Below are 17503 nucleotides of genomic sequence, written 5' to 3'. Positions count from 1 at the left end.
ACATTTACAAAAACAATTTTTAGTTTCCCAGAATTCTGAGTTACGTGCAACAGAGAATTTCCAGAGGTGTCTAGCATGGTAGACACCTCTGAAAATTATCTGTTGCCTGTCACTCAGAAATCTGCTCAAATATTCTGGGAAGTAAGAAACTGTTATTGCAAATTGTTGAGGGAGGCTGATATGGCTGGTAATGAAATTCCAATTTGTCTCCAACTAGTACATGCTTCACTTGTGTTAGATGAAGTGTGAGAACAACACAAAGTTCTGCAAGAACATTACCTTTCAATGTTGTTTATATTCAAGTAAACTGCAGGACTGTCACGTTCTGACCATCATTCGTGTGTTTTCCTTGTTTTAGTGTTGGTCAGGACGTGAGCTGGTTGGGCATTCTATCTTGTGTGTCTATTTCTATGTTTGGCCTGATATGGTTCTCAATCAGAGGCAGGTGTTAGTCATTGTCTCTGATTGGGAACCATATTTAGGTAGCCTGTTTTGTGTTGGGGTTTTGTGGGTGATTGTTCCTGTCTTTGTTTTTGTGGCACCAGATAGGACTGGTTTGGTTTTTCACGTTTCTTGTTTTGTAGATTGTTGTACTTTCATCTTTATTAAAGATGCACAAAACTAACCACGCTGCATTTGGGTCCGCCTCTCTTTCCCCAGAAGAAAACCATTACAAGGACCATGTATGCATCTCTATATAAAACTTCAGGATATTGGATGTAGCCTACAGTTGGCCTATATTAAGATCAAAATTGATATTAAAAGACACATTGAATGTTCTAGATCAGTTTATTTGAATACATTATACAGCGACTAAATTTAACAAATATTATCAACAGAAAATATAAAATTAATCAAACATTTTGATTTGATAGGACTTGGCTCTCAGAAGGTATTTTTGTTCTTAATGCAGAATGATGAAGAGCTGGTGTGGTCCAGAAATACCTACCTCTCACAGACATATAGCTCGAAAAGTCTGCTAAGAATTCTCTTTAAGATTTGCACCCCCCCAAATTAACAGATGGTCCCACTTAAAATAAGGTTAATGACAATCTGGAAAGAATAACAATGTTTATATTTTACAATGTTTACTGACATTGCAATTACATTGTACAAGATGTCGCCGAAAAACATGGCTGATGTTTTACATTCTCCCAGCCAATTGTGCAATTTTTTTTTTTTGTGTAACTTAATTTTTAAAACTTATTGTGTACAGAATGTTGCTGCTACCGTCTCTTATGACCGAAAATAACTTCTGGACATTAGAAAAATGATTACTCACCACGGACTGGAAGAGGCTTTTTCCTTTAACGAGTTTGACGAGAAGGATATCCAGCTTTCACTGGAACAGGCCCAAATCCACGCCTTTTGCGTGAAGAAAAGTGGCCGGAAAAGGGGACGCAGATCCGAGATCCTTCTGAGAAGCCAGAGGCAAGCGAATAAACTCCCAATGCCTTCCATTCTCCTTGCTAATGTGCAATCGTTAGTAAATAAAATTGATGACCTACTATTAAGATTATCCTAGCAAAGGGACATTAAAAACTGTCAAATCTTATGTTTCGCCGAGAAGTGGCTGAATGTAGAAACGGACAATATAGAGCAGGCGGGTTCTTTCATGCACTGGCAGAACAGAGACGCTACCTCTGGTAGGACGAGGGTTGGGGGTGTGTGACTTTTTGTCAATAACAGCTGGTGCACGATGTCTAATATTAAAGAAGTCTCGAGGTATTGCTCGCCTGAGGTAGATAAGCTGTCGACCACACTCTAACAACAGAGTTCTCATCTGTATTATTCGTAGCCGTCTATTTACCACCACAAAGCGAAGCTGGCACTAAGACCGCTCTCAACCAACTCTATAAGGCCTTAAGCAAAGAAAAAAATGCTCACCCAGAAGCGGCCCTCCTAGAGGCCGGGGAATTCAATACAGGCAAACTTAAATCAGTTTTACCAATTTTTTACCAGCATGTCACATGTGCAACCAGCGGGGGAAAGAAATCCTAGACCACCTTTACTCCACACACAGAGATGCATACAAAACTTTCCCCGTCCTCCATTTCGAAAATCTGACCACAATTCTATCCTCCTGATCCCTGCTTACAAGCAAAAACTAAAGCAGGAAGTACCAGTGACTCGCTCAATACGGAAGTTGTCAGATGACGCTGATGCTACACTACAGGACTGTTTTGCTAGCACAGACTGGAATATGTTCCGGGATTCATCCAATGGCATTGAGGAATTCATCACCTCAGTCATTGGCTTCATCGATACATGCATCAGTGACTGTACGTGCATATCCCAACCAGAAGCCATGGATTACAGGTAACATCCGCATCGAGCTAAAGGCTAGAGATTTCAAGGAGCGGGAGACTAATCCGAACGCTTATAAGAAATCCTGCTATGCCCTCAGACGAACCATCAAACAAGCAAAGCGTCAATACAGGATTAAGATTGAATCCTACTACACCGGCTCTGATGCTCGTCGGATGTGGCAGGGCTTGAAAACTTTTACGGACTACAAATGGAAACCCAGACGCGAGCGGCCCAGTAACGTGAGCCTACCAGACGAGCTAAATTTCTTTTATACTTGCTTCGAGGCAAGCAACACTGAAGCATGCACGAGAGCACCAGCTATTCTGTATGACTGTGTGATAACGCTCTCGGAAGCCGATGTGAACAAAACCTTTAAAGAGGTCAACATTCACAAAGCCGCTGGGCCAGACAGATTACCAGGACATGTAGTCAAAGCATCTGCAGACCAACTGTCAAGTGCCTTCACTGACATTTTCAACCTCTCCCTGACCGAGTCTGTAATACCGACATGTTGTTTCAAGCAGACCACCATAGTCCATGTGCAGAAGGGAGCCATGAAGTGCTTTAAAAGGCTGGTCATGGCTCACATCAACAGCATCCTACCAGACACCCTAGACCCACTCTAATTCGCATACCGCCCCAACAGATCCACAGATGACGCAATCTCAATCCCACTCCACACCGCCCTTTCTCACCTGGTCAAAAGGAACACGTATGTGAATGCTGTTCATCGACTACAGCTCAGCATTCAACACCATAGTGCCCACGAATCTCTGGGACTAAACACATTCCTCCACAACTGGATCCTGGACATCCTGACGGGCCGCACCCAGGTGGTAGGAGTAGGCAACAACACGTCTGCCACACTGATCCTTAACACTGTGGCCCCTTAGGGGTGAAACTTAGTCCCCTCCTGTATTCCCTGTTCATTCACAACTGCGTGGCCAAACACGACTCCAACACCATCATTAAGTTTGCTGACGACACAATAGTGGTTGGCCTGATCACCGACAACGATGAGACGGCCTATAGGGAGGAGGTCAGAGAACTGGCAGTGTGGTGCTAGGACAACAACATTTCCCCTCAATGTGAGCAAGACAAAGGAGCTGATCGTGGAATACAGGAAAAGGCGGGCCGAACAGGCCCCGATTAACATTGACGGGGCTGTAGTGGAGCGGGTTGAGAGTTTCAAGTTCCTTGGTGTCCACATCACCAATGAACTATCATGGTCCAAACATACCAAGACAGTCGTGAAGAGTGCATGACAAAACCTTTTCCCCATCAGGAGAGATTTGTCAGGGGCCCCCAGATCCTCAAAAGGTTCAACAGCTGTACCATCGAAAGCATCCTGACCGGTTGCATCACCGCCTGGTATGGCAACTGCTCGGCATCTGACCGTATGGTGCTACAGAGGGTAGTGCGAACAGCCCAGTACATCACTGGGGCCAAGCTTCCTGCCATCCAGGACCTATATAATAGGCGTTGTCAGAGGAAAGCCCATAAAATTGTCAGAGATTCCAGTCACCCAAGTTATAGACTGGTTTCTCTGCTTCCGCACGGCAAGCGGTACCGGAGCGCCATGCCGAGGACCAAAAGTCTCCTCAACAGCTTCTACCCCCAAGCCATTAGACTGCTGAACAATTCATAAAAATCACCACTGGACAATTTACATTGACTCCCTGTTACCCGCTGTTTGTTTGTTACCTATGTATAGTCACTTCGTCCTCACCTACATATACAGATTACTTCAACTAGCCTGTACCCCTGCACTCTGACTCGGTACCGGTGCCCCCTGTATATAGCCTTGTTATTGTTATTCTTATTGTGTAACTTTTTATTATTACTTTTTATTTTAGCCTACCTGGTAAATATTTTCTTCTCCTTGAACTGCACTGTTGGTTAAGGGCTTGTAAGTAAGCATTTCACGGTAAAGTCTACACTTGTTGTATTCGGCGCATGTGGCAAATAAAGTTAGATTTGAACTACCATATAAATACATTGGTATTCTGGACACATTGTAAAGTTGGACCAAATTTGATGCACTTCCACAAGGCGACCAGTGGGGGCATCAGTTCCTATCTTTTTGGGCAACACCCGCAAGAATGGTTCTGATGCATCAGCCACAGCATGAAGCCACCTGGCCTTCGAACCTCAGAACCCACATAGAAATATGAGTATTGTCTAACAGTTCCCAATTTCCTCATACACACCACCTTAGTCTAGTTAATTTGCGTCACAACAGACCCTGGTTCAATTCCAGGCTGTATCACAACTGGCTGTGATTGGGAGTCCCATAGGGCGGCGCACAATTGTCCGAGCGTCGTCCAGGTTAGGGTTTGGCCGGGTAGGCCGTCATTGTAAATAAGAATTTGTTTTGAACTGACTTGCCTAGTTAAATAAAGGTTAAATAAATACAAATATTATGTTGATAATCTTTCAATGATTATAAAGTTTAGTTTAGCATGGACGTGGTAATATGGCAGGAGTTTTACCATCAGTTAATGCAGGTTTTTAAATCAGCTTTGTTCTTTCCATTTGGGATTTACTTAAAGTAGTACAAATGTGTGACAGATCTGCATTAACTGGACAGGTGCTCCATGAATAAGCATTTAAGGTCAGCTATTTCAGGATTGTCTCTTGCAAATGGGAATTTAATTACAGCTGGTAGATAGAATCTCAGTTTGTCTTACCTCAAGATGCCTATCTGATTGTGGATTTTATATGTTTTGGACAGTGTACTGTGGTCTACATGTTCATGCATAAGTAGGCCTTTTCACCTTTTTCAATCAGATATTAACCATAGGAGCAAGTTCCATTGATCAAATGGATATCACTTGTGTGAATATGAGAATATCTGCTCGTGACAGATAGCCATTGAAGGCATGAAATGGTGTTAAATATATATGGTGTAAAATGCTAAGTAGACTATTAATCAAATGGCCATAGAAATGCAACTCTCGGTTTTCTATGGACAACCTCATGTTGCACCTGCTAATGAATTGTCTGCTCTAGTCGTCCTTTAACTTAACATTAAATGTGGTTTGCACTTGGCATAAAGGGAGGCGTGCCACTTGCGGGATTTCCGTGTAGTCCCTTACTGCTAACAGGAATTGGAAACTATAAAAATATGCAGTTTAGTAAGAGGGGACTTTGGTGACGCAGTGCAGAGGATGCCCTATTTTCCCCGGGAAGCATTTTAGGCTATTAATTAGGTCGCCGAGTGTCGTTGTCATGACAAGATGGTGACTGAGCTTCCTAAAAAAAATACGGACTGGTTTAAGATTCATGCATTTATGGTCTAAGTAGGTACCACAGTGTGGTTAAATTAGGTGCTAAATACAACACGTGACAACCTATAAGGAAAGCTGCACAAGGAATACATCCATTCATTTTCATAATGAGAAAGGTGAACTGGTAATTTGGCGAGTCACATGGTGATAAACAGTAGGTGGAGACAATGCACAATTGCGCAAAACTGCACATCTTCTCTGCAGGTGCGGACGTAGACTTACATATTTTCATGGTTGAAAATAACCGGGCAAAATATTTTTGGTTAAAGATCTTCTCAAAATGCACTTCTGTTTTGTAAGGCTCAATAGTGGCTTCGTGAGATTCCTAATCCGAAATATTCACAAACTCCATGACAAGATTTTCCTAACACACCATCAGCCGTCTCTGTGCAGCCGCAGTGGAGAACGACTAACTGAGCGCACTAGTTTGTGCCTGCATCCCATTTCCCCCCTCTAGCGTGTGAGCGCAAACGCTTTGCCCTGGCGGATTAATTCGTGTTGTGTGTGCTACGGCTGCTGCTTGTCACTCATTCTTCGTTCTACTCGCGTGCGTTCCAGGGTAGCGGCAAGGACCAATTATAATATTGCTATCAGAATACAATAGTTGGAAAACAAATATTTCTTCAGAACACAGAACTCGTCCAGCCAAGTCTGTCTAACTATTCTTCAAGGAGAATAACTTTGTGATATTGCAATGATTCAAACAATGGATCTCATCTGGGCATTGCTCTTCTTTGGCTATGCAGGTAAGATGATGTTTTTATAAATAATTAAAATGTTTTATTTGAGATGGCCACCTTTATTAATTGAATAATGAAAGTTTTCTATAAATTCTGAAAGTTCAGTGCTTTGTTCACTTTATAGCAGCATCCGTATCTCATCCGTGCTTGCCGCGTCTCATATGTGTTTCAATGGACAGTTAGTTGTTATGTCATATTGGAGCTGTTGCCTCGGATATAGGAAGGACACAGAGGCTATGGAAACATGAGAGAAACGGGATAGTAGGCTATGTTCTTTCAATAATGGTTGTGGTAACATGAAGGGAAATTAACTATATTGTGTGCCTTATTTCATCGCCGTATAGACTAAATCCCAAATAGTCTAATGTCCGTAGGCTACTGTCCGTAGGCTACTGGTAACTATCTGCGTAATAAGAGAATATCACTTGTCCTTTAATTGAGCTGTATTCCTCGTGATTTGGGCTCTCTGGACTAGACATGGCTTGACAACCTGTTTTTCCTAACCCTGAGCTCTGTTGTTGCTGAGGAATGGGTTAAGCTCCAAGGGGAAGATGGGTGCATTTGGTCTTGAGGAAACAAGCATTTCATTGGTTCACCTTTGTGTCAGCAAAATCCCCCAAGAGATTTTAGATTGTGTGTTAGATTTGATGCCTGTCACATTACATTTGAGAAACCTATAACCATTTACAGTAGTCTAATACAATGAGTTGGGTAGCTTTCTATGCATTAAAAATAGATGTTGAGGTCTCGCACATATTGTGCTCAAACGTTGGTTGCTAATGGGGATGCTTTGTTTCGGTCCTCAAGCCTATGCACATGCAAAATATAAATTAGAACGCGCTAGCTACGGCATTTCTTAGTGGATTATAGTATTCTAGGTTAAACGTGAAAGCCTAATGTCTTATTTTGTTTTTAATGACAAGTGTTTAAATTAGTTTTTTTAATAAATTCATGCGTACATGTGAGGTGATTGAAAATTTCCCGAGGCTGATTGTCAGTTACAGAGTTGCAGTCTTCAATATGATAGGCTACATTGTATTTGATTAATGGAGCTCCGTGCTGACAGACCGTGCATGCTTGTAACATGAACCACATAGTAGCATAGTTAGCTACCTCAATACATTTGACATTATACATACATTTGATGGACATAGCAAGCCCTTCCAGTCAGGGTTATATGACACTTTGTATATGCGTCTGAGATTATTTTTCTCCCCCGAATTGGCCTATTGATTTTTTTGGAGAGAAAACAGAAACCCATGGCTTGTACAGTGTTTTTCTTTCTGTCTATGGAGAATATATGCTACTATTATCAGTAGCAGGGTGTGGGTAAAATCAATGGGGAAGCCCACCCCCCCAAAATAAATTAATCTGTGTTGTGATATTTGCGTTGTTTGCGCTATAACCTGTTACATTCCTATGCTTTGACTGTAATATATATGCATAAAGACTGAGACAATAAGAATACAGTGTCAGAATAAATTCAATCACACCTTTGTTTTATCACAAAACCGGATAGCAACCTCTGTTTGGTGAAGTCTACAAAGCATACGGCATGTACAGTAACATGCTGACCAAACCACAAGCTCGTGTGCGTCTGCTGCCCTAGTTGATTTTGTTTACCCACACCAGAAGCGATCAGGACACACAGGTTGAAATGTCAAAACAAACTCTGAACCAATTATATTAATTTGGGGACAGGTCAAAAAGCCTTAAACATTTATGGCAATTTAGCTAGCTAGCTTGCTGTTGCTCGCTAATTTGTCCTGGTATATATTTGGGTTGTATTTTACCTGAAATGCACAAGGTCTTCTAATTGGACAATTAATCCACAGATAAACCAAATTTGTTTCTCCTCATCTCTCCTCCTTCCTTCAGGCTTCTTTTTCTTATTTGGCCTTTATATGGCAGTTGACAACCAACTTTACAGCATTACTACAACTGACCGGAGTGTGGACCTAAGTTCTTTCAATAACTCACGTGGGTATATGCTCCTAAAAACCAATGGGGAGATGGGAGAGGCTGGACTTGCAGCAAGTTGAGAGTCACAAACTCGTGGCCACGCAGACGCTCACGAGCAATGTGGGTGCAATGATTGAATAACATGTATGTGTACATTTGTTTTGGAATGCTTGCGCACGGGACGCGAGCTGTGTGGTCAGCTTTAGAGGTCGACCGATTATGATTTTTCAACGCCGATACCGATTATTGGAGGACCAAAAAAAGCATTGGACTAGTAACCGGAAGGTTGCAAGTTCAAACCCCTGAGCTGACAAGGTACAAATCTGTCGTTCTGCACTCAGGCAGTTAACCCACTGTTTCTAGGCCGTTATTGAAAATAATACTTTGTTCTAAACTGACTTGCCTAGTTAAATAAAGGTTAAAATATACTTGTGTATTTTTTATTTTAATTTATCCGTTATTTTACCAGTTAAGTTGACTGAGAACATGTTCTCATTTGCAGCAACGACCTGGGGAATAGTTACAGCGGAGAGGAGGGGGATGAATGAGCCAATTGTAAACTAGGGATTATTACACAATACTATTATTATTATTGATTTTAAGAAAGGCATTGATGTTTATGGTTAAGTACATTGGTGTAACGACAGTGCTTTTTTTCATGAATGCGCTTGTTTAGTCATTACCCCTTTGGCGAAGTAGGCTGTGATTCGATGATAAATGAACAGTTTTTCTGTCAATGATGTTTGGTCTGAGGGTTTTGATTGGAGTGACGCCAAATCCAAGCTGGTTTCCCTTGACAATTTTTTTTGGTGCTCCAGGACCGTTCACAGTTGAGCTTGCTCAGTTTAGCTCGACACTGATTGGCAAATGTTTTATATTGTTTTTGTCAAGGGAGGCCAGGCTTCCCCTGCGTTCAATGTTTGGACCAGACAGCATCAAGAGAGACAGAGGGGCGCTGTTTCGCTCACTCGGGTACATTCAGCCTCTTCAGAATTGAAGGAAAATTATGAAACAGAGAGACAAAAGATAAAGATGTTTTTACATTTTTTTTGTGTGTGTGTGTGGGGGGGGGCTGGCTTGCTTTGGCATCCATGTATAAATGCCACTGACTATTTATGTAAAGATCTAAAGAAATGGCTCAGTAGTCATTGTGAATTCCATGGTAAACAATTCTATCCAATCAGAGAGTGCTGTCCTCAGGCAGGAGGACCCCCCTCCTCGCTCTCTCTGACACAAATGCACATGCAGATACACATTCCATAAAACTAATTGTTAAGAATAGTTCTACATGTGTGTTTTTGCATAAAGATGAGAATTAATGTGTTTTTTTAATTGACAAACACAAATCACTTTTGTCTTTGGTTGAGCTAGGGAGGTGACGTTGATGTCAGGGAGGTTTAGGAGAAGGGTAGCGCCAGTGAAAATGTGAGGAAGAAAATGGTAATGAGGACTAAGCAACAGTAGGGGGAATATTAAGAGCTCCTCAAAATCAGTAGCCTCCTCCAGTGTTCACGAGAAATACCCAGATTCAGTTCATTTTGAGGAGGGAAAGTGCAATGGACTATAGATAGTTATTCACAATTGTTAAATTATCTAAGTCCTGATAATTACATTCCGATGCCAGTGACTACTAACAAGGAACAATGGCCAACATCCAAGAAAATGTCGCTAGATTCTTTGCTGGATGAAATTATATACTGTATATGGTTTGAGAAAGAAACTAATTGAACATGAAATGTGGCTTATATTTTATGACTGGCTGGACAAAAAGGCAGCAAGACAAAGGCTTTGGCTGGTTGGGGGAGTATTAACAGTAACTAGTTCTGTGGAACGGAGGTGTATCATCACATCTGTCGCCATCAGTCTGAAGTCAGAGAGCACATAGGGGATCCAACTAAACAGACAGGGAGCTGTTGCTGGTTACATTTCATTCCCAGACTCAGTCAAGTGAGAAGCCATTCTTCCCTTCTCTTTTTCTTACATTACATTTGTCTCTCGGAAGCTGTTTTAAGGAGGTTTTGTAGTTGGCTCCTGTCACTTTTGGAATATTGCATTGGGGCTGTGTGATATGTGACAGACGGTAGTGGTGCAAAAACTGTGCCTGTGCTGTTGTCTGGTGTTGACATGTTATGACCCTTAGCATTAAGTGCACGTGACTGCCAGCCAAACGATGGCTCCTGCCACACATTCCCATCACATTGGTGGCATTCTCTCGGAAGCCCTTGGCTCTGGTGCTTTTTGGTAGGTTCAGGTCCCCATCAATGTCAAAAAAGTAAGTCCAGGAGAGAACACATTTCAGGGAGTTCTTTAAAATTAAGCAAATAAAAATGGGGAGTGTAAAGACTTTGCAAAAAGCGTGTTGTTTTTTTGTTCGGAGGAGAGTTTACCTTAAGAAGATGGTGAAGTTTAAGATCAGTCAACAGTTGGACAGAAAATAAACATTTCCAAGATGGTTAACATCTGGGATTTAAACTCATGTGGCAAGTTCAAAGCCACTATGAAAATATGATTCCCTTTTTTGAGAGGGGGAAACTAAAAAGCAGCTTAACAAGGGAAAATTATAAGGCTTTCGGTCTGTTGCTTGGAATGAGATATGAATAAAACATCCAGCTTCAAACCCTGCCCCGTTCCTGTTGGGTGAGAGGCATAGCGTTTAAAGGGATATACACACAATGTTTTAGACTACTCGTGATGTACATAATAATAATGTACAGCATTGTGTGTACCCAAAGTGGAGGTAAATTGTACTTTAAATTTGGCATAACATTGATTGTCTTCAACGTAGCGCTACTCTTGTTTGTAATGATTGGCTACATCTGTGTGTATGAAGTACAGGTCATTCATCCTGTATGTAATACAAATCTGCTCTGTTTTGTGGGGTTAACCACAACCTCTTTAAAGTTTATCATTCATTCTGTCAGCTCACCTGCAGTCCTCCTGACTTGTATTGGAAAGGCTATTTGTATTTTGTCTGCATGATACGTCGATAATGAAGGGGATTTGCTTTTTCACTGATTGGTTATCCTCTGTCTTTCTCACTCCAACACCCACCTTTGAAAACCACACAGTCTCTGAGCGCCGCCTCCTTCCAAACACCCCAGGATAGATTTTGTTTTTAAAGATAACCAATCAAAGCTCAGCACATTTCTGTTCGAATCTGCATTTACAATGGCCTCCTTTGCAGACCAGTGTGTCACAGCTCTCCCTTGCTGTGAGTCGAGTTAGATTCTTGCAGCAGGTTCTGGGGTCAATGCTGATTTTGTTCACTAAGATGTTGGAGAACCCCTGTGTGTCTAGGATTGTTCAAAAGACTGTGTGAATGTGGAGATGGGCGGCAATTCAATTTAGTGAGCCAAAGAGTGATTTTTCTGTGGTTCATTGATAAGCCTCCTTTGGAAGTGTCACGCCCTGGTCGAAATATATTATGTTTATCTTCATTTACTTGGTCAGGCCAGGGTCTGACATGGGTTATTGTGGTGTGTTTTTGTCTTGGGGTTTTGTGGGGTGTCTAGCATAGTCTATGGCTGCCTGAGGCGGTTCTCAATCAGAGTCAGGTGATTATCATTGTCTCTGATTGGGAACCATATTTAGGCAGCCATATTCTTTGAGTGTTTCGTGGGTGATTGTTCCTGTCTCTGTTTATGTTCACCAGATAGACGGAACGTGAAACTATACAGCCTGTTGTTTTTGTACATTCAGTTAGTTCATGTCTAGTCGTATTTTCATTAATAAACATGAGTAACCATCACGATGCATTTTGGTACGCTCCTCCTTCAACAGAAGAACGTTGTTACAGGAAGAATTGATTTAATCCCAATGATGACTGTTCTTCATGGAACATAAACTTAAGAGAGCCCCTTTGAACCAATCCAGTCAAAAGTATATTTCATTATTGAGTAAGACCTTAGCAAGTGCAATAGACTGAAAGCGGACTGGAACTACCAATTGGATACCACGAAAAAGGGGTAACAACAAAAAAACAGTCAATTTATTAATCAGAACCTCGTGTCATATCACCCTTCTGAACAGTTTTAACCTCTTTGCATCTGCAAAAACAGAACCTTACTTATGATTCAGTACTACACAAATTAGTTTAATTATTTATTTACTAGCTAATTAAATGGTAATACAGGATAAATATACACACTTAATACGTTAAAAACAGGTCCCTAGCAGAATGACACAACATGGCTGCTTGTTACAAAAGAGATGGAGAGGGGGCAGAGAGGGACAGAGACATACTATTTTGGTACATTTAGAAACTTCTCTCACTTACAGTAATCATATACTTTGCACACAAACCGCCGCCCTGTTTGAGTAAGAAATCATAAATGTATTTACGTGACATGTCTTGGTTTGCCGGATCTCTCTCGGTGGACCGGGCCACCTTGTAATGGGAGTTGGTCCTTTTTACGGCACGCTTGTAAGGCTCTGATGGTCAAAAATGGGTTTTCGACAAGTTTCATACTGTTTTCCTTTTGTAGTTGTCCAATGACTTGTCGTGTAGTCCTGAACATAACTACAGAGTTTATTTTCCTTCCATTCGATAATGCGAGTAACGTAATGCGATGGTTTGAGCAGAGTAGTAAGATGGTCCTACTTAAATTCTCTTTCAAAGATACTAAACTTAGGACTGCTAATCAGCCTTACCAGTGATTGTCCAGGAGGTGAGAATGTCTCAACCCAGTGTTGAGATTCAGAGTTCAAACCAATTTTAGCGTGTAGCTGCAGCGTCACGCTTTTCTGGTCTGATATACTAATTCTTAACCCATAATTTGATACAGTTTGTTCAAAAGTTTGGTTCCGTCATGCTGACATGCTCTCTGACCTCACTCATTGGCGTGACTTGTCACTGTGCAAAGTGTATGTAAAACAATGATCTCTTATGGCTCCTAAAATCATATCCCTCTCTTAACAAAAACACTTTAATCATTTTTCATATTACATGCATAACACATCGGATGGAAACGTCATACATGTAGTGGGTATACCTTCCAAGTTACAGTATTTCCTTTATAATGTCATTATGTTTTAATGACATCACAAAATAACAAACAAAATGACATTAGTGTTCTATAGATCACCCCTGACCTATAGATCACCCCACATTCTGTGTTAAAATTATTGTTCCTGTATTCACTTTTGAACGTGTTAGAGTTTCGGCGTGAAAAGTCTCTTGAAACAAAGCCGCCACATTAGAGACCTGAGTCGTCTCTCCTTGATTTACAACAGGGTTGTTAACCCCCACCATTTCCCCCCTTCCCTCTCTGCGGTTGAGAGGGGGTCTGGTTGAAGTTATTCTTTCAAACCTGATCTGACCTATTTGTATCCTCACAGGACAGTCATGACAATGCTATGGTTTTACTGTATCATATTAAGATCAGTGAGTTAATGTGGAACAATTGTCAAAAACTGGGATGTTATTATCGAAACCAAATGGTTTCATATTTCACTTATTGAATGAACCCATTGCAGTTGAAAGACCAAAGGGATGAAAAATCCAAAATGACTCTGGCAGCTTGCGTTGTATTTTTTTATTGCTGACTGTTTGATAAGGATGGGCCGTCTTTGCATATTAATCAATCCATGAATAGGGACCCAGACTAATTTGCATTGTGTAAGCTCTGAAGACATTCTATAGAGTATTGGAGGGAGAAGAGAAAGGGGTTATGGTTTGCTGAAAAGCAACCTCCCTCTCCCCTCGCCCACCCTGGTCTCTGAATGGATTTTTTTTTCTTCATTGAAGTGGAAAGGCCTTCGAAAGTTGAGAGGCGACCCTGTATGGCACCCCTCACTCACGCACGCACACACACACACGACTACTAAAACATGCTAACCACATCCCATAGACATATACACACACACCCATTGTCTTGTTTTACTAACCTTGTGAGGACACAACTGATTCCCATTCAAAATTGTATTTTCCCTAACCACTAAACTTAACCCCTAACCCCAAAATCTAACCCTAACCTTTACACCTCTATACACAAATTCTTACCATAAACCTCAACCCCCTAGAAATAGCATTTTTCCTTGTTGGGACTGGCAAAATATCCCCAGTTGGTCGAATTTTTGTTTTACTATTCTTGTGGAGACTTCTGGTCTCCACAAATATAGTTAAACATGTCCACACAGATAGACACACCACACACATTCATTCTTGGTATGGCTGTTGGGAGGGACAGATATAAAGGACTGGGGCATGTGTTGTATTGTCCCCCAAGCCCAGGGATTGACTCATCACTCTGATGTAATGCCTAGCAATTGCTCAAAGCTCATCCTGTGGGTTAGATGCACGCCTGCTGATTGGCTAGGTTGGTTTTGCAGGTGCTATAGATGTTGCTGCAGCATCTTTTGTGTGAAGCAAAGAAAACATGGCCTCCTCTGGGAGATAAGAATATTGCAAGACATGTGCTAGTCTGAAATTTTTACCTTAGTAAATTTGTACTGCTGTCTCCACACCCTAGGCACAGGCAATGTAGGTGTCTCAATGTTGATGCAAGACATCATTTACATTTACATTTAAGTCATTTAGCAGACGCTCTTATCCAGAGCGACTTACAAATTGGTGAATTCACCTTCTGACATCCAGTGGAACAGCCACTTTACAATAGTGCATCTAAATCATTTAAGGGGGGGGGGGTGAGAAGGATTACTTTATCCTATCCTAGGTATTCCTTGAAGAGGTGGGGTTTCAGGTGTCTCCGGAAGGTGGTGATTGACTCCGCTGTCCTGGCGTCGTGAGGGAGTTTGTTCCACCATTGGGGGGCCAGAGCAGCGAACAGTTTTGACTGGGCTGAGCGGGAACTGTACTTCCTCAGTGGTAGGGAGGCGAGCAGGCCAGAGGTGGATGAACGCAGTGCCCTTGTTTGGGTGTAGGGCCTGATCAGAGCCTGGAGGTACTGCGGTGCCGTTCCCCTCACAGCTCCGTAGGCAAGCACCATGGTCTTGTAGCGGATGCGAGCTTCAACTGGAAGCCAGTGGAGAGAGCGGAGGAGCGGGGTGACGTGAGAGAACTTGGGAAGGTTGAACACCAGACGGGCTGCGGCGTTCTGGATGAGTTGTAGGGGTTTAATGGCACAGGCAGGGAGCCCAGCCAACAGCGAGTTGCAGTAATCCAGACGGGAGATGACAAGTGCCTGGATTAGGACCTGCGCCACTTCCTGTGTGAGGCAGGGTCGTACTCTGCGGATGTTGTAGAGCATGAACCTACAGGAACGGGCCACTGCCATGATGTTAGTTGAGAACAACAGGGTGTTGTCCAGGATCACGCCAAGGTTCTTAGCGCTCTGGGAGGAGGACACAATGGAGTTGTCAACCGTGATGGCGAGATCATGGAACGGGCAGTCCTTCCCCGGGAGGAAGAGCAGCTCCGTCTTGCCGAGGTTCAGCTTGAGGTGGTGATCCGTCATCCACACTGATATGTCTGCCAGACATGCAGAGATGCGATTCGCCACCTGGTCATCAGAAGGGGGAAAGGAGAAGATTAATTGTGTGTCGTCTGCATAGCAATGATAGGAGAGACCATGTGAGGTTATGACAGAGCCAAGTGACTTGGTGTATAGCGAGAATAGGAGAGGGCCTAGAACAAAGCCCTGGGGGACACCAGTGGTGAGAGCGCGTGGCGAGGAGACAGATTCTCGCCACGCCACCTGGTAGGAGCGACCTGTCAGGTAGGACGCAATCCAAGCGTGGGCCGCGCCGGAGATGCCCAACTCGGAGAGGGTGGAGAGGAGGATCTGATGGTTCACAGTATCGAAGGCAGCCGATAGGTCTAGAAGGATGAGAGCAGAGGAGAGAGAGTTAGCTTTAGCAGTGCGGAGCGCCTCCATGATACAGAGACTATTCTTAGGTCATCAGAAAATAACTGTTTGCTATGTGATTCATGATAGACAGGGTTGGGTCTGTTACTTTCTAAATGTAATTCGTTAGTTATTAGTTAACCTGTCCAAAATTGTAATCAGTAAAAGTATCTTTTGGATTACCCAAACTCATTAACGTAATCTGATTACCTACTTTTAGATTACTTTCCTCATCCTTAGAAGAAGACAAAAATGAATATTACCAATTGAACGGCATCTATTGCATGATAAATCAATGTTTTAGTTTACATAAGTGGCCATAAATTGATGTCCTTCACATAAAGATTAGAGGTCGACCGATTATGATTTTTCAACACCGATACCGATTATTGGAGGACCAAAAAAAGCCGATACCGATGATTATTTATTTATTTGTAATAATGACAATTACAACAATACCGAATGAACACTTATTTTAACTTAATATAATACATAAATAAAAATCTATTTAGCCTCAAATAAATAATGAAACATGTTCAATTTGGTTTAAATAATGCAAAAACTTAGTGTTAGAGAAGTAAAAGTGCAATATGTGCCATGTAAAAAAGCTAACGTTTGAGTTCCTTGCTCAGAACATGAGAACATATGAAAGTTGGTGGTTCCTTTTAACATGAAACTTCAATATTCCAAGGTTAGAGGTTTTAGGTTGTAGTTAATATAATATTTATAGGACTATTTCTCTCTATACCATTTGTATTTCATATACCTTTGACTATTGGATGTTCTTATAGCCACTTTATTATTGCCAGTGTAACAGTATAGCTTCCGTCCCTCTCCTCGCCCCTACCTGGACTCGAACCACGAACACATCGACAACAGCCACCCTCGAAGCAGCGTTACTGTAACGGGATTCTTCCGTCGAAGGAGAGTAGGACCAAAATGCAGCGTGGTTGAAATCCATGTTTGTTTTTAATAAGAAAACTATACATGAATAAACTACAAAAACAACAAGCGTGTGGCACTAACACAGGAGACAATCACCCACAAAACCCAACACCAAACAGGCTACCTAAATATGGTTCCCAATCAGAGACAATGACTAACACCTGCCTCTGATTGAGAACCATATCAGGCCAAACACAGAAACAGACAAACTAGACACAACATAGAATGCACACTCAGATCACACCCTGACCAAACAAAACATAGAAACATATAAAGCAAACTCTGGTCAGGGTGTGACAGTTACCCATGCAGAGCAAGGGGAACAACCACTCCAAGTCTCAGAGCGAGTGACGTTTGAAACGCTATTAGCGCATACTCCGCTAACTAGCTAGCCATTTCACATCGGTTACACCAGCCATTAGGCTGATATGCTAGAAGTCATAAACAGCGC

The 17503-nt window shown here is 42.1% G+C and overlaps 1 protein-coding gene across 6 annotated transcripts in view; it reads left to right on the top strand.

The window, feature by feature from the left end:
- Positions 1-6054: 6054 nt before the first annotated feature.
- Positions 6055-17503, top strand: part of LOC135550801 (neural cell adhesion molecule 1-like) — a 328171-nt gene continuing 316722 nt past the window's right edge. For all 6 annotated transcript variants that reach the window (XM_064981920.1, XM_064981918.1, XM_064981919.1 and 3 more), the window contains exon 1: positions 6055-6346. In XM_064981920.1, coding sequence (XP_064837992.1) covers positions 6295-6346 — 52 coding nt within the window. In that variant the 5' untranslated portion in view covers positions 6055-6294. The remainder of the gene's footprint in view (positions 6347-17503) is intronic.

This window comes from Oncorhynchus masou, chromosome 12, assembly GCF_036934945.1.
Source record: "Oncorhynchus masou masou isolate Uvic2021 chromosome 12, UVic_Omas_1.1, whole genome shotgun sequence".
Classification (NCBI taxonomy): domain Eukaryota; kingdom Metazoa; phylum Chordata; class Actinopteri; order Salmoniformes; family Salmonidae; genus Oncorhynchus; species Oncorhynchus masou.
Note: the sequence above shows the minus strand (reverse complement) of the source record. Positions and strands in the feature narration are given on the sequence as shown.